Below are 25,242 nucleotides of genomic sequence, written 5' to 3'. Positions count from 1 at the left end.
ATCACATTTCTCTATGAAATCCTATTTAATGACATTCCCAGGTAACTTCATTATGGCAGCTTGAGCATCACAGGAGACAGTAGTTATGTTGGGACAAACATCCTCAGGTATGTCTCTCTCTCCTTGAGATTTGATTAAATTGCAAAATCATCCAAGGAGTCCTTGAAATTCAGCTCAACAGCCAATAATGGTTTTAACTTTGAAGCCTTATCCTAGAGTATTTCTTTGGATACCGTTTGTCCCTTAAGATGCAGGAAGGCTGAATTCCTTTGGGTATGGCTAGATGGAGCCATCTCCTGGCCAGACAGCACGGAAAACTTTGTTGAACATGAATATGTCCTAACTCCCACCCCACTGATTAACTTTGCCGTAAATAAAATAAACTGTGAAGGAAGTGCTTTCTGCAGACCGGCCAAGTTGGGTTCCAGTTTCACTTTATAAACATTATATGCCAAAACTTAAAAACCAGCCATGTGGATGTTTTCTATGATGATTTCTCGTGCACTGTATGAACAGCTGAAGAAGAAGGTGAACCACCAAGTGTGGCCCATTACAATAGCGGAGACATAGTAGTAATCAATCAGTTTTGGAATTACAACAAATTTGGAGTGAATCATCCCTAAAATACTGTTTTACTGGAATGACATGAGATGGATGTTGTTAACAAATGATTTGGTATTCTGTTTGTCTTGTGCTGTGACGAACTCAGCCCTTTAGTGACTGGATGTCTTGTGCTCCAAACAGAGCCCTGTCTTGTACCTTCTAAGCTTGGGACTACAAAGGCATCAAAGGATATCCACTTTCACAATGTGGATACATCTCTTGGATAGTTGAGTAAACCATTGCAGCTCAGTGCATTTTTTTTCTATGAAAAGGTGTAATTGACATGAAAATAACAAATTTTCTGTCTATGAGGGTTTCCATATAAAGCTAGCCATCAGTAAAATGCTTTGTTATTTGTATGCAATCTCTGTGATAACAAAGCTAAGTAAAAACATTATTCTCCATGAGAGTTAATCTTAGTGCTATAACAAAGTGCTTGATATTTGGGGGCCAATCTTCCTTTGATTTGTTTCAGTATAGGATAAAGATGCATAAAACTAAGCATTATGTACCTGTACAGGCTACTTTAATGTGCCTGAGAAGGTTTTACTGTAGAGCCTCTTCAACTGTGGGCAGACACATCAAACTTCTTCCAGCAGCCCAAACTAGAAGTCTGGGTTTTTTAGTTGTAGCACAGGTGAATTACAAGTTTAAGGTTTCTGTTTTATTGCATGGCAAGATGTGAAATGTGCATTATTTGTTGTTGCCAAGAGCTCTGGATGAATATAAATTTTTTGTGAGGAAATAGGACATCTGTTCCTTATAGCTGTATTATACCTGGAAGCTCCATTACAGACAACTCTGAAATTTATCCTTTTTTTATACTTTAACATTGAAAAGAAGTGACTGGTGCGTATGGCATTCAAAAAAGTTGCCTTCAGCAGACTTCTTTTTTTTTTTTTTTTTGGGGGGGGGGTATGATGAGGTCAACGCAAGTCCCTGCACTCTGCTTTCCTTCTGCAGAATGGAGATGATAATGTTTGCCTACCCACCAGGGAGTCTTGTTAATGCAGGTGCTACTCTTTCTTTACTGAGGCTAAAGGTTTTATATAAGTATTGAGATGTTTTAAAGTTATTGCAAAAACAGATTTCTCAGAATATGAACGCATTGCATGCTTTGGAACAATACTTAAAACTCTGATACAACATCACTTTTGGAGCAGGTGGGAAGTAATTTCATTCAAGCTCTCTTCAATGACCTCTGTCTTAAATGACGGTATATCACTTTGTGTTCATTCAATAACTATTATGAATTGTTAACAATCTTTGTCTAAAATTTGTGTACTCCAGACATTGCTTTCAAGAATGAAGTAATTTATATCATTTGTTTGAGTTCAACAAAATATTTTGCAGGGGTAAAAATACAGAAGGTAGAGCAAATTCAACTTTTTTTTCCCTAAGAATATTAATTTAAAAACATTTTTACACATATAGCTATTAAGTCTGAATAATTAATTTTTACTCTACTGTTTTTCAGGAGGATCAGATATTGAATACCTAGATTTTTATAAGCCAGTGGTGTGGTTTTGGATCCTTGTTGGGCTTGCTTACTTTGCAGCTGTCCTCAGCATGATTGGAGACTGGCTAAGGGTCATATCAAAAAAGACAAAGGAAGAGGTAAGAATATTTTGAAGGGGGAAGAAATACTCCTTTTTAAAAACTTTGAATAGAAGCCAGGTGAGCTTATAGCTGCTTTTGCTCTTAAGGTGCATAGGTCAAAGGTGTTTGTGTATGAACAGGAATGCAGCAGCTCAAACTGCAGGCAACTAGATAGCATAGCAGTCCATACAAACATACTGTTTTATTTTCACATATCTGCATAGAAAATTAGATTAAATGTATTATTAAATTAAGTGTATGTGAAGAGTTGCACTTGATTTATGGGGAAAAAAATCTTAGACTACTGTTCTAGGTAGTAGAATATACCCTCTAATTTTTAAGGCAAAAGTCATTGTTTTGTTTTTATAAGGGACGCAGGTGCGTAAAGAAAATACTTAAGTAGTTTTATTTGAGATATCATGCTTTATAGTGGTATAAGAAAATAAATTTTTCATAACATGCAAGGTATTGGAATGAATTATTTAAATGTCTGGGTGTATTTTGCTATATATCTTCCACAGAATTACTTGATGTTTGTGGTCAAGTATATTGCTTTCAATTGAAATATGTTTTCACTTGTAAATTTCACTTATTTTTCACTTGTTGTTATTATTCCGATTATACAACAATATTTTACTTTAAGTTTTGTCATTTAAGAATATGTCCTGGTTTTGAAAATGTTAGAGGGTAAATAAAATTTCCTTCAATTGTAGTGTGCATAGTTGAGGTTTTCCTGGAAGTCTGAGAAATTAATTTTCTTTGAAGCAACATTTTATTTCCCTGTAATTTAGCTTGAGTTCTTTTGCACGCATCAGTTGATTTAAGCCACTCAAACATAAAAACTCTAATTTGTTTTTGATGGAATGAATATGTTGGCTACTGTGCAGTGGCCTGCTCCTTACGTTGTTTTCAATAGTTTTCCTAGCTGTAGGGCATGGCATCAATGCCTAGATGTATTCCTGGCAATCCTTGAGTTCCCAAAACCTTTGCTCTGCAGGGTAGCTTACCCCTGTGTGCTTTCACTGACTGCAGCCCCTGCGGGTGCCTGCCACCTTCTAAGCAGGAGCAGGGGCACTGCTGGCAGCAGGCAGGAGGGTGGGATCTTGGGCAAGATTAAACCCGCTTTGTAAGGAATGTGAGGTGGGAAGCCCTTTTCCGTTGCCCTGGCTGTGCTCGTGGCTCTGTGGTAGACACAGCACCGTGGCAGGTCTGCTGTAAGTACACTTTTAGCAGGCAATTCACAGCCACTTAGCCCTGAAGCAGAGGACAATATTTATTTGAACAGTCTCAGTTCAAGAGTGTCATCTTTTTTTGCCACATGCTGTAAATTTGAAAGGGTGTTTATGACTTCCCTTCCACAATGGGCTTTACTAGTGCCCTCCACAGATAGGGAGCAGCAGGTATCACCTGAGTGTTCCCATTTGTAGGTTCAACAGCTGGCAGGATCACAGTTCTGTTTTCTAGAAAAGCACTGAGGGCACCTTTAGCAGGCAGCCTTACATGGCTTACACTGGCTGCAGGGAAACCAGTGCATCACTTCAAATGCCAGTAACCTCCGTGGTTGTATTTGATTATTTTGAACTTCAGAATTAGGTTGGTCTTGCCCATTTCCCCCTCTGAAAATAGGAAGAAGTAGGAGAACACTGGAACTCTCCAGGGAAGTGGTCACAGCACCAAGTCTGCCAGAGTTCACAAAGCATTTGGGCTCTCAGGCACACACTGGAATTTTTGTGCAGAACCAAGAGTTGGACCATTCATTTCAATGATCCTTGTGGGTCCCTGCCAACTCAGGATATTCTATTATTCTAAGAGTGGTGTTTCCTCTGGGCAGTCTCTTGGTGTCTAACTGTTCTCAACTTGGGGCATTTCCTAAATTGTCTTTAGTTTCCCTGGGTTACTTGTGTTTGGATGTTTTGGAAAAAATATGATGTGACGGAGGCATTATGACTTCAGACAATGCAAAAATATTCTCCAGGCTTGTTTTTGCTGTGTTTTCTCAGAAAATGTTGACACATTTTAGTTCTTCACACTATTTCCTAGAATTAATCTGATCTTTAACCTCAGTTTTCTCCTATTCTTTTCTGTTATACAGAAAGCATCTTATCCACAGATCTTAGTATCTTGACTATAAAATTGACTATATAACACACTGAGGTTTTAATCTTATAATGATGATAATATAGTAAGAATGTCTGAAATTTGTACCTCTTTGTGAAACTATTTCAATATCGACTAACTCTGAGAAGGATTTAAAGGCACATGAATTGAAAAATCCAAGAATACCTCTAACACATCAAAAGCATTCCTATTTTTATCAGGGAAAACTGTTTGCCAGGTTATGCAGTGCAGTGCTTTCTTTTCTCAGGCACTGGGAATGTGTAACCTAGTCCATCTTTTCATTCTTTCTCATCTTTATAGCCTAAACAAGCATATTCATTTTGTCTACAGCAAGGAAAACCTCATCCTTCAGATATACCAGAATTCTCTTGGCTGAAGCAGGTATTGGGAATTCTGCTGTATACAAATCTCATGTGTCTTAGGTTAGATTAAAGACAGACATAACATAATTGGTGCCATTTGTTCAATTAATCATATCTCTGATGGTCAGAAATCTCCCTCCCTACTCCTTAACCCGTGGCTCAGGCATGTGCAAGAATTCATCGCAGGAATAAAATGCTTTAGCAGTTTGAAATTCTGTAGTTTTAACAATGAGAGAGACCAGTTTGAGAATTGAATTATGATATGCCTTCAGATGTGTGATAGAAAATACAAAAAAACCACCTCCATCTTCTATACTAAAGAAACTTTGTAGGAAAAAGTAATATAAATATATTGCATTTTTTATAAGATTTGCTATAAACATTTTAAAAATATTAACTTTTTGCAGGTTTCATTTTATGATTAAAACTGCTGCTCTTAGCCCATTTTTGCTATTGGCCTGGGAAAATCTGAGTGAAAATGCTGAAGGAGTTCAGTGGAAATGTAGTTATCAAGTCTCTTCTGTGCCAGCAGAAGCCAGATGAGACTGAATTTCTTGTCTTTTTTTCCCAGCTAAACCTAAATTTACAGTTGACTGTTCCAGCTTCTATGGATGCAGATTATAGCAGAGGAACCTCTCTGGAGTCCAATGGCCATGAGTGCAATGAAAAACCCTAGTTCAAAGTATGGGCTGTATTTTCTTAATTGTCTTGGGGAAACATTGTCAGTCCTGGGGGTAATAGCCCCTTATACCTAAAAGTAGCCTTTGAAGTGGGAAACAATGTTATATATTAAAACCAACTGAGATACACAGCCCATAAAAAAATCTACAGCACTAAGATCAACACACTCTGAAAACTGAAACAGTTTAATATATTTCCTAGGAAATAGGATGCTGAAAATCTTCCTGGAAATTATGGGGATTGTTATGGGTATCAACAAATAAACAAGGTTTTGTGTAGGACTTGTATCTTACTTTCCATGAAGAGCAGAGTAGTCTAACATGTTTTAGACACAGAAAGAAGCAGATCATTCAGTTGTGATCAGTTGTGCTGGTTTCAGCAGTCCAAGACCCAGCAGCAAAATTTAGGGAATGTTGCCCGAGTCCAGAATGAGACAGAGAGGTTGCAAGTGTTGTTCTCTACTTTCCCCCAACAACCAAAACTATAAATCATCAGAGGTATATCTCTTTTGATAGGCAGCCATAATCTCTTTTTCGCTTTTTCATGTAGTCTAAGATTAAAAGTATCAATAAATAGCAACATATTTAGGGCATGAAGGGAAGTCCTTCTTATTCCAGGGAGGAAGCTTGCTGTTAATGAATATCAGCTAAAATCCATAGTTCTATTAATATATTTTAATGTAGTTGTGTTGTTCTTATAGAAGCAGTTTACATAAGACTTTGAGGTAATAATGCATTTCACTGTTTCAACAAAATAAAACAGCTATCTTTTTTCAGTGTACTACCAGGAAAGTTTGCCACATGCAAGTGGATCTGAGACCAAAAAAAAATCTGATCAGAAATGCACTAATGCACAGAATTTTTGTATTTTGATATTAAAATCCAGATAACCAGTATGTCAGTCAGTTGCTCAGGTGGCTTTTGTCTCCTGAAACACTCTGGAGAATTTTGAATGCATCAAATGGGGAGGGAAGTGAGAGACAAGTAGAGACAGAAGTGGGAGTTTTAGAAGGATTGATCTGGAAGCAGCTCATACAGTAAGATAGATGAAATGTCAGAAAGTCACTGGAACATGCTGTGTGCTGTAATCTTAAGTAGGCGATCTGTCTCTGAAGTTCAGCCTCAGCTATAGTAGCTTGCCTTAAACTCACTCCTCTTCATTATTCCCTACACTCTGATTACTCAGAGCACTTCTAAAATCTTCTGATTTTAGTCTTTTTGAAAGGTAAATTTTCAGCAGGATTTTTTTCCTTGTCATGTTTTTCCTTTTACTTCTGTATGCAGCAGCTTCTGAATTCCAGCATTTTCAGCAAAAATGCCCATCCAGCCAACAATCTTAGGTGTTTGGGCAATAGATCCTGGAGACGCCTGACCTCTTCACTGTGTATCAGGAGTCCAGGTGACAGACACATGAGATATCAGCTCAGTTTGGACAAGTGATTTTTTCATGCTGCCTGCCTGTCTTTTGAATTGAACAACATGCACCCAGCTTTAAAGACCAAGCCATAATTTCATGAGACATAGCACATTTTCTTCTTGTGGAAATTCAAGAGGCAGTTGCTATACTTGATATTTATAAACAAATTCAACAAATTTGACTCATCTGAATCATCATTCAGTTTAATCTTCTTGGCACCAGTGACAGAGCTGTCACTCAAGTCTGTCAAAACAGAATTAGACTTGTCATGATGATGCCATGGAGATTATTGCACTCCTTATATTATTTGTTGTCTTTTTATTAGCTTCAGGCTGAAGGTGCCCACCCAGCATACGGGACCCAGCGTAAAGAGAACTTGAGCCTATTTCTCTTATCCCCAGAAGAGGGACCCTAGATGTAGGCTGTATGCATGAGAAGATGAAAAAATCTAGTGGACTCAAGTGAGAAACAGATTTGGAGGGTTTTCACCCTCAAAGCAAACAGATTATCCTCAGAGGCTGTGTAGTGAGGGTGCATGACCAAAGAGAAGGAAGAAGTTGTTCAGTTGTTCAATGAACTCTTAATCTGGCTTTCCCAGTTTCAAGAAACAAAATCTCTTCACTTAGAAATGAAGATGGTAGAGAATAACTCTTCAGCCTGGTGATCAGAGTCACTTGCTTGTCCATTTTGCATTGTTTCCTGTGAGATGTGTCAGCTTCTGTTGGAAAAAACAACTGTTTGGACTTTTCTTATATCCACTCCCCCCAAACAACCAACTTTCCCACCTACTGGCAAAAGAAAACTGATAAACCATCCAAAACATAAAAGAAAAACAGGTAAAAACCAAAAAAAACCCCAAACAAATCCCAACAAAACAAATACCCAAAACCCTAACCAAAAAAAACCAAACCAAACTGCAGCAGCTTTACAAATTTTATACCCACAAGTTCACTGAATTGGTCAGGCTGATGTGATGGAAGTCTGTTCCTAGAAAGCACTGAAATGGAAATATTTGTGGGAGACAAATTTAGTGTGAAAGCCATGGCGTGCAAACTAATTTTGCAAGGCAGTGATTAATAAGGGTAACAACTGTAAGATGTGCAAGCACGGAATCATTGAATTTCTGTAGGAAAGTGGTGCTACTGCTACAGATGTTGTTAAAAGGTATATTAATGGAAAATAGCCCCTAGATTCGTGGTCTAAACTTCAGGAAGAATGCAGAGAGCTACAAAAATGGCAAGGGAAGCATCTGTAGACAAATATGTCTTGCATTAAGAGGGTTTTTTTTTGCCAGTACCTCCGAGATGTGCAGAAAAGTCTATTTGAGAAGGAACAGCCGTGTTCAAAAAGGTGGTGGTTTTTCATAATTTCTATGAGACAGGGAGAAATATAAAAACTTTTCACAGTCAAAACAACTGCATGTCTCCAGTCAAATTTGACTAGCAACAGGACAAAAAACCCAACCAAAACAAACCCAAGATAAAAGGTGGGAGTAAAGTCTCTCTATAGCATCCCAGAGTCTCAGGGATGTATAAAGAGTGGTATCGGTGTAAGGAGGTAATGAAAACGACTGTCCTGGTTCTGAATGCAATTTGATCTCTTCTTTTCTATGAGTTTAAGTTATCCTGGTGATGTTCCTGAATCTGCCCTAGCAACAGTCTGTAATACTGAGTTTCTATATTGATCAGTCTTTTAAAAAAAGTCTGCTGTGGTAATATGTGCAATAATGAATAGGAAAGAACATCATGTTCTGAGAATTCCAAGAAAACTAAACAGCTGATGGCTTTTGACACTTTTTTTGAGATCTTTCCTTGTAGTTTTGTGTACTTTGGACATGTGATGCTTGCTTCACTTCAGATTCAGCACACACAGAGAGAACATCTCCACGGTTTTGCTGTGGTTATATTTATATTTGTATCATGCCTCTTAGCTGGGCATACCAGGCATTTAGAGACTGCTGTTCTGTTATTGCATATTGAGTAGCAGGTCCTGGTGGGGTGCTGATTACAAGAGATGTGCTGCCAAGTAGATTTCCATGAGGAACAGCATGGCCAGGGCATGGGGACAGTGTCAGTGTCTCTCATGCCAGTCCCCGTGCCTGGCCCTGCTCTCCCACAGTGTTCGGGGAAAAAGAAAATTATCCCAGTGAATGCTGCAGGCAGCAAGGGAGTGAAGGCTAGAGCTATTGAATTTGCAAAAATAAAACTAGAGCCAGAGACTTATACTTCATAATAAGAGAAATTGATTAAAGAGAGATTAGAGATTAAAAAAAAATTGATTGAAGAGTTACAGCAATGGCATTTCTTGGAGTTAATTACCCATGAAGATTCCCAGAATGTATGTTATGATGGTCTACATTGAGAAATCATTTTTTTTTTTTTTTTGGAGATAAGATGTAATTGATCCTTTGTTACAACAAGAAATATATCTGTAGTTTACTTTATTGTGGGCTGAAAATATTCCAGGTTAAATATCACTGACACCTTCATGATTAACGTTCCTGAAAACTTTTTTTTTTTTTTAGGATAATCTCAGTGCTTGGATATTGTTAAGAAAAAACTCCAGAACATGTTCCTAATGCTGAGTGTATGAATCTGTAGCTGTCTTGAGGATGAGTTCCCAGACAAAGCATGTTCAGCAGAATGCCCTTGCAAGTGTTTTGATGTTGAGGAAAATCCTTTGCAATTGCAGATAAAATGAACCAAAGAAGCTATGGAATAGTGCCTTTCACAAGGGATAGGTGCAGTTGAAATACTAGTGTTGAACAGCCGAAGTGGAGCTTTAATATTTCACACAAATATCACTCCAGCTATTGACACTAGAAAGTTAAGAAATTAACAGTTCTTCCTGGGACTTCACCAAGTAGTTACTATAAACATTCCTTACTACCAAGGAAAAATTAGAAGCCCTTTTTATGGGTTTTTTGTGTGTGTGGGGGGTTTTTTTTTTTTCTTTTTTGGCATATCTTCATAAGCTAAAAAAAAGTCCAGTGAGTTTTTGAACAGTTGTTTCTTTCCTCTGGGAGAAAGTTGAGGCAGTCTTTCAACTGCTTGTGGCTTGGGTTTCATTATGCTTCTAGTATAGTTCTTAAAATGTTTGCTATTCCTGGCTGCAGCCAAGTCACTGGCTGTACAGCACAGGCAGAGGATACACACTGTTCCCCTGAATCACCTTAGGTTCTTCTGGTAGAGCTTTATGCAAACCTAAGTAGTTTCTTGTGGCTAATACAGGTGCATGTCAATCACTCTCACCAGGTTGAAAGAGGGGTTGGATGGCTCTCTGAGGCAGTTGAAAACACTAAATAGAACTGATTTTTAAAGGAAAATTTCAAGATCTTTCTTCTTTTTTTAATCCTTGTCTTTGGAAGTTAATACTAAAGCAGAACAATAGGGAGTGAGATAATCAGGCCCATAACTTGTCTGCACTACTGAGATTACACACAGACAGATCTATGCAAAGAGGTATGTGATGGGCAATATTCAATAACAGTTCTGTGGAAATACTTAGCATAGCAGTCTTCATATTTATGGAAGAACAAAAGGTAAAACAAAATAACCGTGTTAACTCTTAGTATATCTGGTTATGTTTTGTAGGCATGATTTTTTAGACTGTTTTGATTTTGTTGAATCAAACAATGATAGAGGAAAAGGCCATTTCTTGCATCTGCCATCTGTTACATCTCCACAAAACATATTCCCACAGCTGCCACCATAGATGTTCCTCCATAAATAAAATAATTAAAATTTGTGGCCTCTCTGCATTCCCATTGGAGAATGTGGTTTATTCCATCCAAGGCATCAGATGTGTTCATGGAAGTTATGTGGGTGAAACCAAACAATCATTGCTCACCAGAATGAACTCACAAGCACTGCTTATTACAGGACTGAACAATCCACTTTCTGTCAGGAGAGTATTGTTCCCAAAACATTTCTGACCACCATGGCTACAAAAATACAATCATCTATGTAATTGAAGCCTTACCCCAGAAGACAACAATTTCACAAAAGAGAGTCTTTTCCCCCCTGATATTTGTCTGAAAAACAGAGGGATGTGTATACCAGTGAGTGGAATCAAAAAAGGCATCACTTACTGTATGCCATTCACCCTGAAATCAAAGTCTGGTACCTTAAAGAGCTGGTGAAGAAGAGCTCCCAGCTACAGAATTGAGGTCTTGACAGGATGAAGGCATAGAAGATGGTGGACCTGGGAAAGTTCAGCATGGGTATCTCATTAATGCCTGTGGTATTTCTTGCATTTTGTGGCTGTCTACCTTTAAAGACAAAGGTAGACACTCTTCTCTAAACACTTCTCCACAGGTAATTTTGGTACGTACTAACACTATAATAGCAGAAATACTGAAAGTCAGATCACTGGGTTGGGAATTTTAGGTGGACTATAAATGAGATTCCCTTAAAGTGCAGCAAATGCACAGGTTTCACCAAAAAAAAAAAAAAAAATGAAGCTTCTCTTCTGCACTCTGGTCTTCTCTAACCTATAGAAACTGAGGTGGTGTATAGAAATTTGTGTTCAGAAGCAACTTGGGTGGAAAAAGGTGGTATATGCTTGCCCTAAACTGCAGGAAAGTGAGATGGCGGGTAGGAAACCCTTCTGATGCACTCAGGGATAAACCCACCCAGCAGCTGAGTTGTTAAACCCATCACCCATCTCTGTACCTGCATTTTTTTAAAGGAACTTTGTGAACAATTTCTGTAAACACTGCCTGAATTTCCTGAGAGCTAAGACAAAATGTTATGCTCTGTACTCTGCTGCCTGCATAATTTGACATGTAATGCACTTTCTAGTTTTGTCGGAGTAGCATATCATAGAGAGGTTAATTGGATGTGTTATTTTTAAGTAGCAGGATAAAGTACACTGGAGAGGAAAAATGAAGCTATGAAAATTCGGAGAATGCATTAGGGATAAATGCAAGAAATTATATACTGAGGAACATCTAAACCGTTAAGAATATCTGTAAGGAAGGGCACTTTTTTTCACCCTGAAATGTAGTCAAATGGATACCTCCAGCTCATCTACTTGCTTTTCAAATTCAGTTTTTTGGCTTGCACTAACATGCTCATTAGAAGATGTATGAGCCCTGCATGCCAAAGGGAAACAACATAATGCTTAGCTATGACAGAAAAAAAACCTGCACACATTACTTTGAAATATATGTTTTCATTTTCTTGCATGACATGTATATAACGCTATTTTTTTTCTTATTTGCTACTCAGTGGTTTACCTCCTCCTGAGTATATCATAGCTTTCATGTCATATATCCGAGCTCTACCCAAACAAGATGTATTTCTTCCTCCTCTGTAAGCAGAGGTAGATTAACAGATTATACTGTGAGGTAGGGGTTTTTCAAGAATATCGCTGAGATGGAGAAGCAAAACTAAGGCAAAGTTAAGCTAGGCAAGTGCATTTGTCTTTGTCTATTTAAGGATGCCCTTAATTATGCTTTTATTTGTTTGTTTTTCAGCTAGAGCACAGATGTGGCTTAATTCAAAATACAGATTGCTGTATATGGCCACATGGCTTCTGCTTAATAGAATGAGTGGTCTTCCTGAATGGTGGGAAGTTTAGCATGCATTAGTATTTGCATAATTTTGTGAGTATCCAGAAAGATTCTCAAACTCTTGACAAGTATAAGGAATTAAGAGCAAATGTGCTGAAGGATGAATCAGGTGCTTCAGTATATTCAAATGGTTTTTGAGTTTCAACAATGGCATCCCCTTGGACATTCTTACATTCTGGCTAATGCTGTTGGCCTTTACCCAAGTGTGAAGCTCAGCTGGAAAGAAAGCTAAAACACAGTAGCAATGAAACTGAATAGGAACTTTAGATTGTACTAGAGATATTGACTGAGGGCCAGTTCTAGGACATTATTCATTTAGATGGATTTTGGCAGGCGTAGGTGAAGGAATGGTGGCTTAACATCCATTTTTTTTTTTCTAGTTCTGTCAAATTCGGTATATCTGTACTGAAGTTATATTGGTGATCGTGTATGTGTGCAGGCTGGGAACTCTTTGGTCATTAAGGAAGTTCATGCAGTACTTTATTGATGTATTTTTTTCACTACAACCAGCCCCCCACTACCAAAAAAAAGGCCAATAGTGACTTTAACAAGAATGAGTAGAACACTCTCCACAAAGGGTTCAGAGGCAGTTTCTCATTATATCTTAGAAAAGTAAATGTGACATCTCCACCACAGGTAGACACATAAATTGACACAGACATTTGGAGGTGTTACTGGAGATGGCCTGTGGTACTTGAGACATCCTCAGAGGGTTGTTGGATATGGTGCAGGTCATATGGAATGCCCTGGCAGTGGTAGCTGGAGGCGAGGCAACCTGGTCTGGGCAAGGAATTGGGTCAGTGCTGTTAATTTGTTGGAAAAGTTGTGGGTGTTGTTTTCTGGGAGTTGTTTTGGGGTTTTGTGGTCTTGTTTGTTTGTTTGTTTGTTTGTTTTTGTGGTGAAGTGTGCTGTGTGGAATACTTAGTTGTGTTACTATATACCATAATTCTCGAGAACTTGTTATTGAGACTTGTCTTCCCTGAAATCATAAGGCAGTAGGGTGCTGCTTCCTGTTTCTTAAATACATAATGAAGTTACTTGCTGTTGATATTCAGTGTAGCTAGGTTGATACTCCTTGCAAAATATGTCTAACACCTTGCAGTCTAATTTGGATTTTGATGTGGAGGAAGCCAATTCAGGTGTTGGGATAGGGGCCATGTCCCCATTAGTAGTTGCATTTCTCTTCCCTGAAGGTTAAAGTGAGGAGCATCACCAGATTAGTGCTGCTTCTTCTATGGTTGAGTCAGGTGCTATCACTGTGACATGTTTTTCCTATTGCTTCTGAAATATTCTGTGACATTCAGCCTTATGTTAAGTACGGAGCTGTCAATAATTTCTGTGACTAAGAGACTTTGTCGTCATGTCACACTGCCCTCAACTATGACAGTTGTAGAGTCTACAGAGCTGTGCTGTAATGAGGCAAGAGATCTGGAGAAAAGTAAATTGTCTTTACAGTGGTAGGTATGCCAAGAATTTAATGTTTTTGAGCAGCACAGGCAACTGGCATTTCAGTGGCTCTGCATGAGACGTTTTGGTTGTCAGAGCCCAGACGAAGAGGAGCTGTAATGCAGTGTGTTAAAATGTCGTAACCTGAGGACAGAAAGAACCTGAACATATTACAGATATGTTGCTATGGATCAAATTATATAAGCAAGTTACTAATGTATACTGGTAGTTTAAGCAGCACATTTCTTGTCTTATAACCTTTTTCTTACAACCCTGCTGGAGTCTGTAAGTGCTATGGAATTAAGAGTTTTGTTTTAAAGAGGTAACATTTTTGAATGCATTTCAGTTCATGTGAAAAGTAGGGGCCAAAAGCAGTGATTTGGGGCATGCATAGTTCAAACAGCACTGAAGTCCTGGTCCTTAATGAGCTCCAATTCCCTCTGTTTTACTACTACTGCATCTTGATTCTACTTAGCAATAGCATTAATAACAGTATGTTTCAATTTGTATTTTTCTCCTGTGATTTTAATATAAACCAACATCACAACTTTGGTGGATGGGCAGGTGGAATTGTGTCCACCATGTTAGAGTTCCGTACCACCTTAGTTGGAATGAGCCTATCTCCAAAGGCACATTTATTGATGCTTTTCAGCTGGCTGCATAAACTTGCTTCCCCAAAGAAAGAAATCTCACTAGAATTCAGACATCAGATATCCCAACAACTACAATTTTAGGATTTTCTTGAGTTACTTGAATGCTGTAGAGCAGCTTGCCCTGTGCAACACAGGTGCATCACCAGGAACATTCTGAGCCTATCCTAGAGGTCACATAAACTTGCTTTCTTCAAAAGCAAAGCCATTTGATTTTCTCTCCTGGCCAAATGTGAACTCACATGGGAACTAAAATAAACAAACAAACAAACAAATAAATAAATAAATACAAATTTTTGAAAGTTTATGGGGAGAGAGTTCAAGGTGGTTGTATCTTCCAATAAGTTGCTGAGGCACAATTTTAAATCCTGATAGCATCTCTTGAATGTGACCACATGCCATGCCAGAGATGTGTGCCTGAGCAAAATACCTGGTCTGTTAAATGCTTGCACAAGTGGTGAGGGCTACATATATATACAGTAATATAGAAACCTGTGTACTGGCTCTTTGCTGCCCTAGACAGAGCCATTCTCCGGGACCTGGTCAGCCTGCCTTTAGTAAGGCTTAGGAAAAGGAGAAAACTGCCTCAGGGTGTGCACTGATACTATTTATCATATTTTTATTGCTTGTTTACTACAAGTAAAAATATTGGAGCAGCTGAGATGTTTCAGCATTGCAGATTTCATTATTTTCAGATCTGAAGTGCAGTGTGTCTGATCCTAGCTGCACAAATTAAATACTAATAATAATTCAGCTAGGTGAGTCCTCTGTGTATTGCAGATAATTACCCTTGTTTTAGAAAATATATATTTGTCCACATTTGTCATCTGTGTAATTCACTGAAGTGGAGACGAATGTAATAAAATGACCCTCGGGTAAAGAGATCTTCTTGTTTTGGTTCTGGAAGGGGGAAAGTTTTCCTGAAATTCTAATCAGCTCATCCAGGAGTGACAATTTTTACCTTCATTATATTCCTGTTTTCCACTGCACTGCAAAGCATGAATAAGCTTGTGGCTTTTTCTCTGATGGTTTGCCCCTTATATTTCTCTGTGTAAATTTCTGTACTTACCAAGTCAGAGTTTGCTTGCCGGCAATTGAAATTCTGGACTGAACAGTACCAATTAGACTAATTTATGTGGGTTAAATTCTCCTGAAATGCTTTACTTTGGAGTTATATTTATGAGTATAGCACAGTCTATATTCCCTGTGCTGTCCCTTCCCAGTATTAAGCTGTCCAGGGAGAAGAGATTTAAAGAGAAATAATCTATTTCCTTTGGAGTTATAATGAGAGAATATAATCAAAAGGCACCTCCTTTAGCTAGATACATAACTTATTTTATGTTACAGTGGTTTGACTGAAATACAAGTGCAAAAATATAAATAGTAAATAAATTTCAGGCCATATTTTACCTCAGACTAGATCTGCTCACTCTACCTTATGCCATATTTGAGGAAAAAAAAGGATGATTTGGGATTCAGGGTGAGAAGCAGACATGCCGCTGAGGTGACTTTTAACTGTTGCTGTGTTGGTGCTATGTTTGAGCAAGCACAGAAAAGAGGATGCAAACAGCTGATGGTTTCCTTTAAAAAAGCTTTTCTGTCTAAATTTAGAAAATTCTTCACCAAGTCTCCTAAGGATCTTTCCAGAGATGGTGAAAGTGCTCATAAATAACCCCTCACCCTAGTAACAATGCATAACACAGCCTGGATTGCTGGGATTTCAGCATCCCCTGGCCAGCTGGGTATTGTGCAGCTGTCAAGCCTCTGCAGCTCCTCTGTATTGCTGACTGCCTATGATTACAATTAAAAAAAAAAAAGTCATCAGAAAAGATTTTTATTTGTGTTTTTGGAATTGTTGTTAACTCTTACTAGTGCAACATTTCTTCTTTAGTTGCTTCCAATAAAAGAGTGAGTCTTTGGCATGAGAAATTTGTGCCAATGGCAGCGGCAGCTCTTTGGAAGCCCTGCATTCTCACCAGGCTCCTGAAGACGGACAGTGTCTGAAGTCCCTGGTGCCATAATGCTTCCTTTCTATTCCTGATTTTTGCTGCAGGTTGGGGAGTTCAGAGCCCACGCTGCGGAGTGGACAGCCAATGTCACCGCCGAGTTCAAGGAGACACGAAGGCGCCTGAGCGTGGAGATCTACGACAAGTTCCAGCGGGCCACCTCCATCAAAAGGAAGCTCTCTGCAGAACTTGCTGTCAACCACAACCAAGACCTGACCCCCTGCAAGAGAACACTGTCAGTGAACCACCTGACCAGTGAGAAGGACCTCTTGCCAGCTCTGACAAAGACGGACAGCATTTACATGAATGGTTTGACGCCGCACTGTGCAGCTGAAGAGATAGCCGTGATTGAGAATATTAAGTAGCCGTGACTTTGGATCCCAGCCCTTGGGAAGCTCTTGGCTTAGACTAGCCATACACCGTTTTTTTTCACCCTGTCGATGACCAGTGCTAGCAGCATTTTATATGTGTGCATGAATTCCACAGAAAAACTACAGTCCTGAGTTACCATCGCATCTCTTCAGAGACACAAAGAAGAATGGCACTGCTGTTTCCGAAAGATGCTGGAACAAGCAATGTTTTCTGCCTTTATCTGCCCAGACTGTTTTTCACTTCTAATGTGCCATATGGCCTCACGAATGAATCTCACTTGTTTATGGTAACAATGTAGCTTTGAGGGATCAGTCCTTAAAATTTCAGGGTCTACCTTACTGAGCCTAGGAATGGACCATTTCTGGACTACAACACATTTGTAAATGGCAAGAAATTCTTATGCAGCCTTTTACCTAAGAAATTTTGGTCAGTGCCTTATCTTTTGAAGAACCAGAACCTCTACAGTTCCTGTACAACTTTTGTTTGTTTGGGTTTTTTGCATGAGAAGTGTATTTCATTTAAGCCTTTCGTTCTTCTTGAAATGGTGGTGTTTCAAAGGTGTCTGTTGTGAAGATACCAACCAGCATGAACGAATGCCAAAACTCAACAATCGTCAATTGATGTTCTTAGCTCCAAATTTAAAGGCACTGCAGTTTCAAAAGTTGCAAACCTATCCCCCAAAAGCATTTTGTTTTACTCAGGTCTAGCTGATACTTGCTCACGCTGACTTGTAGGATTTGCAGAGCCTTTTCAGGTCTTCATTTTCCAAGCAGTGTTCAGCAGTTGTTTTTCTCTGCATCAGATGTACCAAAAAAAATCTGCAGCTTATCTATCACTAAATTATTTGGTAGATGACAAGAGCAAATAAAAATTACTGTTTTGATGAGAGGCAGGGGGAGGCTTTAAATTTCTGTGTTCTAATAATCACATCCAAAAAAACAATGCAGAAGAATACAGCTATTTTTAATGAGCATAAACCTTCTGCCAGATATTTGGTATGAAAAGGATTCTTAATTTCCTTTTTAAGCCAAGTCACCCCAGAGGCTACATGATATTTTACCCGGGAATCCTGGTGGAGTGCTTTCCTGAATGTCACGTGGGTTGCCTGTGCCAGAGCTGTGGCTAATGTGGGAATACAATTGAAACTGGTATCACTGTGACTTTCTACATTTCAAATAGAGATGGCTCTGAATATCTAGGCAGGCATGAAGAAGAGCTGATAAATAGCACAATCTGAATACCGATGATTGTTTAGACAGGATAGGCTGACAAGAAGCAGATCTAAACCAGATTGTGGGTTTTCTTTATTGGTTTTAAGAAAACACATTAATTTTGTACCTTCTGTTTTGTTTATAGGTGTACATGAGATTCAGAAGAAATGCAGGATGGAATGGATAATTTTGCATTTTTTCCCTTATGTTAGTCTATTGCAACCTGGCTGTACATAAAATGAATAGAACAGGCCTTAAAGAAAAATTTAGGCTCTGTAAATTAAAAAAGAATGGGACTTTGCTGATTGGGCATGATTCAAGTGGCAAATCTTACAGCATCTCTGACCATTAGATAACATGCAAGATATGAATGTTCATGTTTTTTGGATGCTTAGCTTGTTTTCTAATAAATATAAGTTAATATGTAAATTCAGTGTAAATATCAGTCAAATAACATTTACAGAGAGTACGCTTTTAAAACTAAGAAAGTTCCATGACACAGCACCGAGCAATGCTCTTATAACAAAGACCCTTGTCTCCCCAGCACAGTGTTCTGAATGTCCATATGGCAAGGGTTCTTCTTGCCATGTATAAACTGTGAATTGTAATGAAAAATAAAGTTTTTAATTAAAATAACATTTCCTGAATCTCCTGCTTGCTACAACTGGAATGCTAAGGAATAATTTGTGAAACAGATTTTTATGCTTTCATTCGTTACACAGTATAGCAGTTTGCCACCTGCTTTAATTTAAGCTGGTTTAGCAATAAAGGCTTGACTTGCCCAGCACAGAAACTACTATTTTTTTCCTTGATATTAAAAACTATGCTCTTTGGTTGCCATACCTTAAGTTGTGTTTCTTGCTATTTTGTTTCAAAAACTCATCAAGGTTCCATTTCTTCCATCAAATTCTACAGAGCTTCTGGCAATTGCTCCATCCATCCTTGCCCTGGGGGAGGTGCAGGGGGCTCTGCCCCTCTGTGCTGCTGGTGCTCCTGTGGTTGCTGGTTCCTTTCTGCAGAGTGTGTGAGTAAGCAGCTCTAAGGACAGCAGCAAGTTTTTCTATGGTGAATATTTTACGGGGCCTCTTTGATTAGGTCTTGGCCAAAGGAATAAGAGCCCACACCAACCTGGTGGTAAGTGAGGAAGACTGGGGTTTTTATATTGTTTCAATCTGATTTGTGTGGGTTGTGTTTTAGTGCCTTTTGTAACTGATTTTTCACAAAGGGACAGGTAATGTTCAAAGTTTATTGTCCTCGATTCCCTGAGACAGCTTAGGTTAAAGCCTTGCATCCCTCTAATGAGCTTGTTTCCAGTTACCAACCTACAGAAGTGCTTGGCTTTGTGGTTTCTTCCATTTTAAGGGCTCTCAGGACCTTCTGAAAAGAGCAGTCCTTTATTCAGAAGTTTAATAACTGAAGGAGAAAAGATGCTACAGTCCAGATGGTATAGGTAGTTATCATGATCCAACATGTCATTAAAGTTATTGGAAAATCTTTTTCTCCTTTTCCACACACAGTGATAGATCACAAAGACTGAGGATGGTTCAGTTTATTTATAATACTTGATGAACTCAAAGGTTTTTCTCTTTATTCCCATAAGAGTAGATTTTTTGCATTAAAAAACCTGTCTTTCTTCCCTCTGGAAATTTAGCATAGCTCATTTTCCCTTCCAAATATGGACTACCCAAGCATGAATTAGGGTCGATTTGTACCTTCTTTTCTGTCACCCATACATGGAAACATTTCAGACTGCTAATATGCTTGGTACTTAAGAAAGCTTGTGGAAATGGTAAGGGGCTGTTTTCTTTTATACTGAAAAAAAAATAAAGGCACTGGGAAAATGCTCTGGATGAGAGACAAATTGTGCCACATAAGAATCTATAGAGACATGTGCCATCTAACAGAACAATTTATTTCTCAGCATTACAGTAAAGACTTCATTAATAAAACCAATTTGAAATCTCTTGAAGGGGTAGCTAGAGGTGATCTGTATTGTTTACTGTTGTCTGTGATGACCTTGGGTGGTGTTTTTCTCCTTTTTCTTTGTATTCTTTGGTGTTCTGTACCTGATAAGTGTCTGTGCTGGTGAAACCATCAATTTTTGGGTAGCCCTGCATGAGAGCCAGGAAGATTGAGTTGCAGAGAATTTGTACCATGCCCCATTCTTGCTTGAGTACGAGGCCAAGAACTTCCTTTAGCATCCCCTCCATGTCCTTTGTAGCTCCAAGCTGCCTCTCCCCCTTTCTCTAATATTTTGGGAGCCTTGAGGTACTACTGTCAGAGCAGGGAAAAGCATGGAAGGATCAAACCCAGAAGCTTGCTGAATCTCATGAGCATCCCAACCGTGTTTATCTCTCTCCACTTCTTCCTGATTCCATAGGAGGAAAGCTCAAGGGTAACAGAAACCCACAGAAAAGCTCTAAAATTTCCACCCTTGACCTGAAATGGACCTTCCTTAGGCCACACTGCGAGACCAGAATAGCAGATAGGAGCTCTGTACATTTGTTAGGAGTTCTTGCTCCTTCAGCATTTTTCCTACACCAATGACCTCTAAAGAGGAACACAACACACCCTGCAGAAGAAGAAAGGAGGCTGATCTACTTGGTCAAATCTCCATGCACATCAAAAGTGGATATACTTTTATAACTAATTCCTGGGAAGGAGATCTTCCTGTCAGGGAAACTAGCTACAGTGTTGAAATTCAGCAGCAATGCTTCTAATAAATTCCTGTCATACAGTTATGTGATCATTAACTTTTTTTTTTCTTACTCTGCAGTACTGTTTGAAAGGATTTTTCATATATGGAGAAAAACACATTTTGCATGACATCCAGAGTTAGTTATTTCTCATTTAAATTTTATTTTCTTTTCTTTCTTTTTTTTTTTTTTTTGTTTTTGTTTTGTTTTCTTTTTTTTTTTGTTTTCTTTCTCTTGCCCTGCAGATTAAAATGAACAATGTAACCTTATAGTGAATAAAGTGTTCCTTTTGGAAAAAGTAGACAAGATGCTGATTTACTGTTATTGGAAATAATAAGCTGTTGAGCTACATAGAGATGAAAAATGCCAACTTTTTCATTTGAGCAAGCATTCTCTGCTTTGCCAAATTATTGTTACAATTGTAAAGAGCCTTTGTGAGAAGTGATAGGTATAGTTTTATTGCACTTGGAAAACTTGAGTATTTCAATTTCAGGCCATTGCTTACCATGCTTTTAGGAACTTTCAGAGGAATATATTGCATAGGTTTGTAAAAAAGTACATTTCTTATTGTAGAACAAGAAGTCCCCTTCATGCATAACAACTGATATAGTAGCATATGCAGCTTTATGTTTTGGACCCAGATATATTTGTGCCTTCAATATGTATTGATATTGTTGCATCTTCTTAAATTGTCTAAAAAAACCCACTTTGGTATAATGACTATAGTTTCATGTAAACTCAGTGATTTGAAAATATAGCTCAATTTTAAGTCAGTATCTTAGAAAATCAATAAACTTCACAACTTTTTATGAACTATAACAGTCTAGTAGCACTGGTGATGTAATAAATAATATCTTATTGATTGCCTGGTTTAGTTCTTTCTGAATATTAGCTGTTTTCCTACCCTAGTTGCTAGAGACATAATTATGAAGAAAGCAACTCATCTCCGTGGTTTGTGATCAATGCACTATGACTGGGCTGCTAGTATTAGAACTCTCAGTGGTTAAAAATGAGGTATTATGTTCTGCCTGCACTGTTACTAATTGCTAGTAGCAGATTCAGTAAAAATTCTCTGGGTGCACTGACTTTTCTGGGAATGTCACAAGAGTGTATATATAGATCTCTCTAGTTTGACTTTGGCAAACAAATGTACTTAGTGAGAAACTCCTTTAGAAGGATTGACTGTGTTAATTCAATTGTTAATAATAGCTAATTCTCAAGACCAATTATATGCAGCCAGATCTTCATCCTCCAGAGAAAGGCATATTACACATGTATAATAGAGATCCTGGTGGGGAATGTACTATTTGTCATTAGTAATAAATAACAATATTCTTCAGAAGATAATCTACAGCTTGAAATGACTCCTTAAACTGCAGTTTAGTGTTAGCTCCATTTCTTATTCTTTCACTATTAATTTGATCCTTCAAATTAAACAGGGTGTTCTGAGAACTTTTGCTGTAGCAATACACTTGCTGTGAAACATGTGCTTTAGTCTTATTTGGGTCAGGGGATACTGAGACGAACTTTCCTGAGTGACTAGAAAAGTGAACAGATATGTTGAAAACTTTCTTGTGGGAACATGAGAGAATACATTACTGTACTGTTGATTCTGACTTTTATACCAGCGGCAGGTCTGCTTCTGTTTTGTGTGGATTTTGCTTTTTCTGCAAAATTATAGTATTCAGTATTCATGCACCCAAGCAGGTGAAGCCCACTAGATCTGGTAGGAAATGTGATAGAGGTTCTGTTTTAACTGTCCCAGTTGTAGTTAGCACAACCTGCTCTGTAATGTATTGGCATTCAGAACCACTTGTCACTTTGCTTGTTCTGTAGCAGAAGAGAAGGGATTTACAGATTTGAAAGCATCATATTGCACATTTGGACAGAATCATAGCCCAAGAGCTGCAGGCTGGCCTCTTCTGAACTGAAGACTGATAAGTCACCAAGTCTGAATGCTTTTTGAAAAGAGAATACCACAGTGGATTGTAGCAAAAAGAAGCATAAAAAATTAGGCTCTGCTGTGAGAAATGAAAGTGGGAGTAACGTGTCATGTACTATTGTACTTTGTAAAGTGGAGGTGGTACAGACACAAAGACCTTTTCATTTCTCAGTGTCCCCAGGGACTGTCAGGAGAGAGTCAGAGTGTAGCCTGCATTAAATCACTGTGCTCTTGCTCTTTTGCAAGCTCTAAAGGTGCCCCAGCTGTAGAGGTACTGTCCCTTTCTGAGTGCCACTTGGCTGGCACTGCTGGGGTGGCTTGACAGGGGTTCACTTTCTCTTGCTCATATAGCACAGGTGGAATGAGAAGAGATAGGTTTGGCTGTTGTAGGAACAACTTGCAGTCCATTGGAAAGATGCAGGACACGCCTGAATGCTGGACTAATTTCCCTTTGGCTTAACACTGTTTTATGTAGAGAAATGTTTTTGGAAAAAATGGATTCATATTTGCTCTACCAAGATCAGAGCAGAGGCTGCAGTTTTGTTTTATCACTGCAGCTGCATGCTGCTTTTGAGCTTGCCTTGTCTCTAAATGAGCAAGACTAGCACAGAATTAGCACTGGAAGTGGTTTCTGCTTGTGTAGGCAGAAAACACAAGAAAACAGTTCCTCGAGAATTAGAAATGAAAATGTTCCTCCAAATTCAAGCTGCTGGTTGGTGATCATGGAATCAGGTTTAGAAAGGAAACTTTTATTGTCAGTATAGAAGGGATGCGTTTGCACATTACTCCATACATACTGTCCTTTAACAGAGCTGCCTCTCCCAGAATAAAGGATTACAGTGGAGAACATGGAAAGCCCTAAACTCCAGACCACACCATAAATCTTTCTTCCTTTTTATTACAAATCCAAAGACAGTTTCCTGTACAGAAAAATCAGAGTGCAGAAATGCACCACTAGCTACAAAGATAAGTCTAGATATTTTCCTTTTGGTTTTTTTTGTTGTTGTTTCTGTTTATGTCTGTGGGCTAGAGTTAAAACACTTCATGCATTTTAATGTGGCATCTTGCATAATAAATGTAACTCATCGAAGGAAATTTATGTGCTCTTTGCCTCTGGTTTGCACATTTTGGCCATATTAGAAGTTAAAAAACATTCTGCAGTGTAGGTGAAAAAGGGCTATTTGTGAAAAACATATGTGAGAAATAGTTAAGAAGAAATAAGCATCTGACTAGTGTTTTCCCAGTTAATATGCCAGAAATTTTGAAAAAAAAAAAGGAATGTTGCTGTGGAGACCATGGCGTGACATGGTGCTTGAAGAGGGCATGACCATGTGCAGGTCAGCGTGGGGTTGCCATGTCTTGCAGTGCCTAAGAGAGCTTGTTGGAATTGCATGCAAGAAGCATAAAGCTGCTTTCCTACCTCCTCCAGCATGTCTGCCTCTCAGTTTTGTAATTTAGTAGCGAAAAAAAAACCCTTTTTTGAAGCCAGTTGGAAGAAGAGGAAGACAGGGGATACTAACCTGAACAATGGGGAAAGCTGTGGTTATTATATCAAGTTCCCAAGTGTCCTTTTCTCCACCTGTGCTGTTTGGGAGCTGTGTGAGAGGCATACCTTGACAATTGAAGTTCTGTCTCATCTCTGCAGATATACAGCTTGGGTTCGAAACTGTCTGTAAGCCTCCAATAATTCAGAAATAAAGAAACTAAAAATGATTTCAAAGAAGTAATAGCAATTTTTTGGAGACAATTATTTTCTTAGGGGCTTTTGATGGTCAGTCTGTATTTGAGTTATACCTGATGTAAGGGATTATTTACAAATTGGCATGAAAAATCAGGGTACTCTAAAGTTAGGTTGTTTACACCTGACTTTGTATTCCTTTGATGTCTTACAGACAATGATAAAAACCAGAACTGAAAATCACTAGCCTGAAAATTTATTAGAAGAATCCTCGAACAACAAAACCCAAAACCAAAACAGTCCAACCATTTGGCAAATTCATTTTTTCCTCAGTAATATCCCCCCACTATAATGTGACTTTTTCCATCTTTTCCTTTTTCCCAATTTATTTTACATGTTCTGCGTTGTCAAGCAGTCAGAGAGGATTTTGAGAGTTAGGTTTGTGTACTCTGTTCCAGTTTGGAGCTTTCTCAGGGAGCAGCAAGATTAATTTCTTTAGCATAGGTAACAATTGCATTCAGATGTCTTTTTAAAAAAATAAAACCAAAATCAACCAACCAAACAAAAAACATAACATGGAAAGCATTTTGGATCTGCTTTTTTGTTTTCTTTTTATTGTTGCAGATTATAGAATGACAGAATATTCTGAGTTGGAAGGGGCCCACAAGGATTATCAAGGCCATCTCTTAAACGGTGTTCCATCTGGGGATTGAGCCCACAACTCTGTGTGTTACTAACTCCATGGTTTAACCAACTGAGCTGATCTCAGGGTCTGAGTTCCAGCACATTCTTCTCTTTGTGCTTGAGAGAAACTCTCTACAAGTATTTTATCCCCTTTTCTTCAGTCTCTAAAAAATCCCTTTTACAGTGGTAAAAAGACAGAGTCC

General features: G+C 38.5%; 1 protein-coding gene across 3 annotated transcripts in view; it reads left to right on the top strand.

The window, feature by feature from the left end:
* KCNK2 (potassium two pore domain channel subfamily K member 2) overlaps positions 1–18,881 on the top strand; it is a 105,531-nt gene extending 86,650 nt beyond the window's left edge. For 2 of the 3 annotated variants that reach the window (XM_066178274.1, XM_066178275.1), the window contains exons 6-7: positions 2,081–2,220; positions 16,504–18,881. In XM_066178274.1, the coding sequence (XP_066034371.1) occupies positions 2,081–2,220; positions 16,504–16,821 (458 nt within the window). In that variant the 3' untranslated portion in view covers positions 16,822–18,881. The remainder of the gene's footprint in view (positions 1–2,080; positions 2,221–16,503) is intronic. The other variant, XR_010719945.1, reaches the window with a different exon arrangement.
* Positions 18,882–25,242: the final 6,361 nt, after the last annotated feature.

The sequence above is a fragment of the Chamaea fasciata genome, unplaced genomic scaffold (genome assembly GCF_029207755.1).
Source record: "Chamaea fasciata isolate MVZ Bird 193981 ecotype frontalis unplaced genomic scaffold, bChaFas1.0.hap1 SCAF_3, whole genome shotgun sequence".
Lineage (NCBI taxonomy): Eukaryota > Metazoa > Chordata > Aves > Passeriformes > Sylviidae > Chamaea > Chamaea fasciata.
The sequence above is the reverse complement of the archived record's forward strand: the minus strand, read 5'-3'. Positions and strand labels throughout refer to the sequence as shown.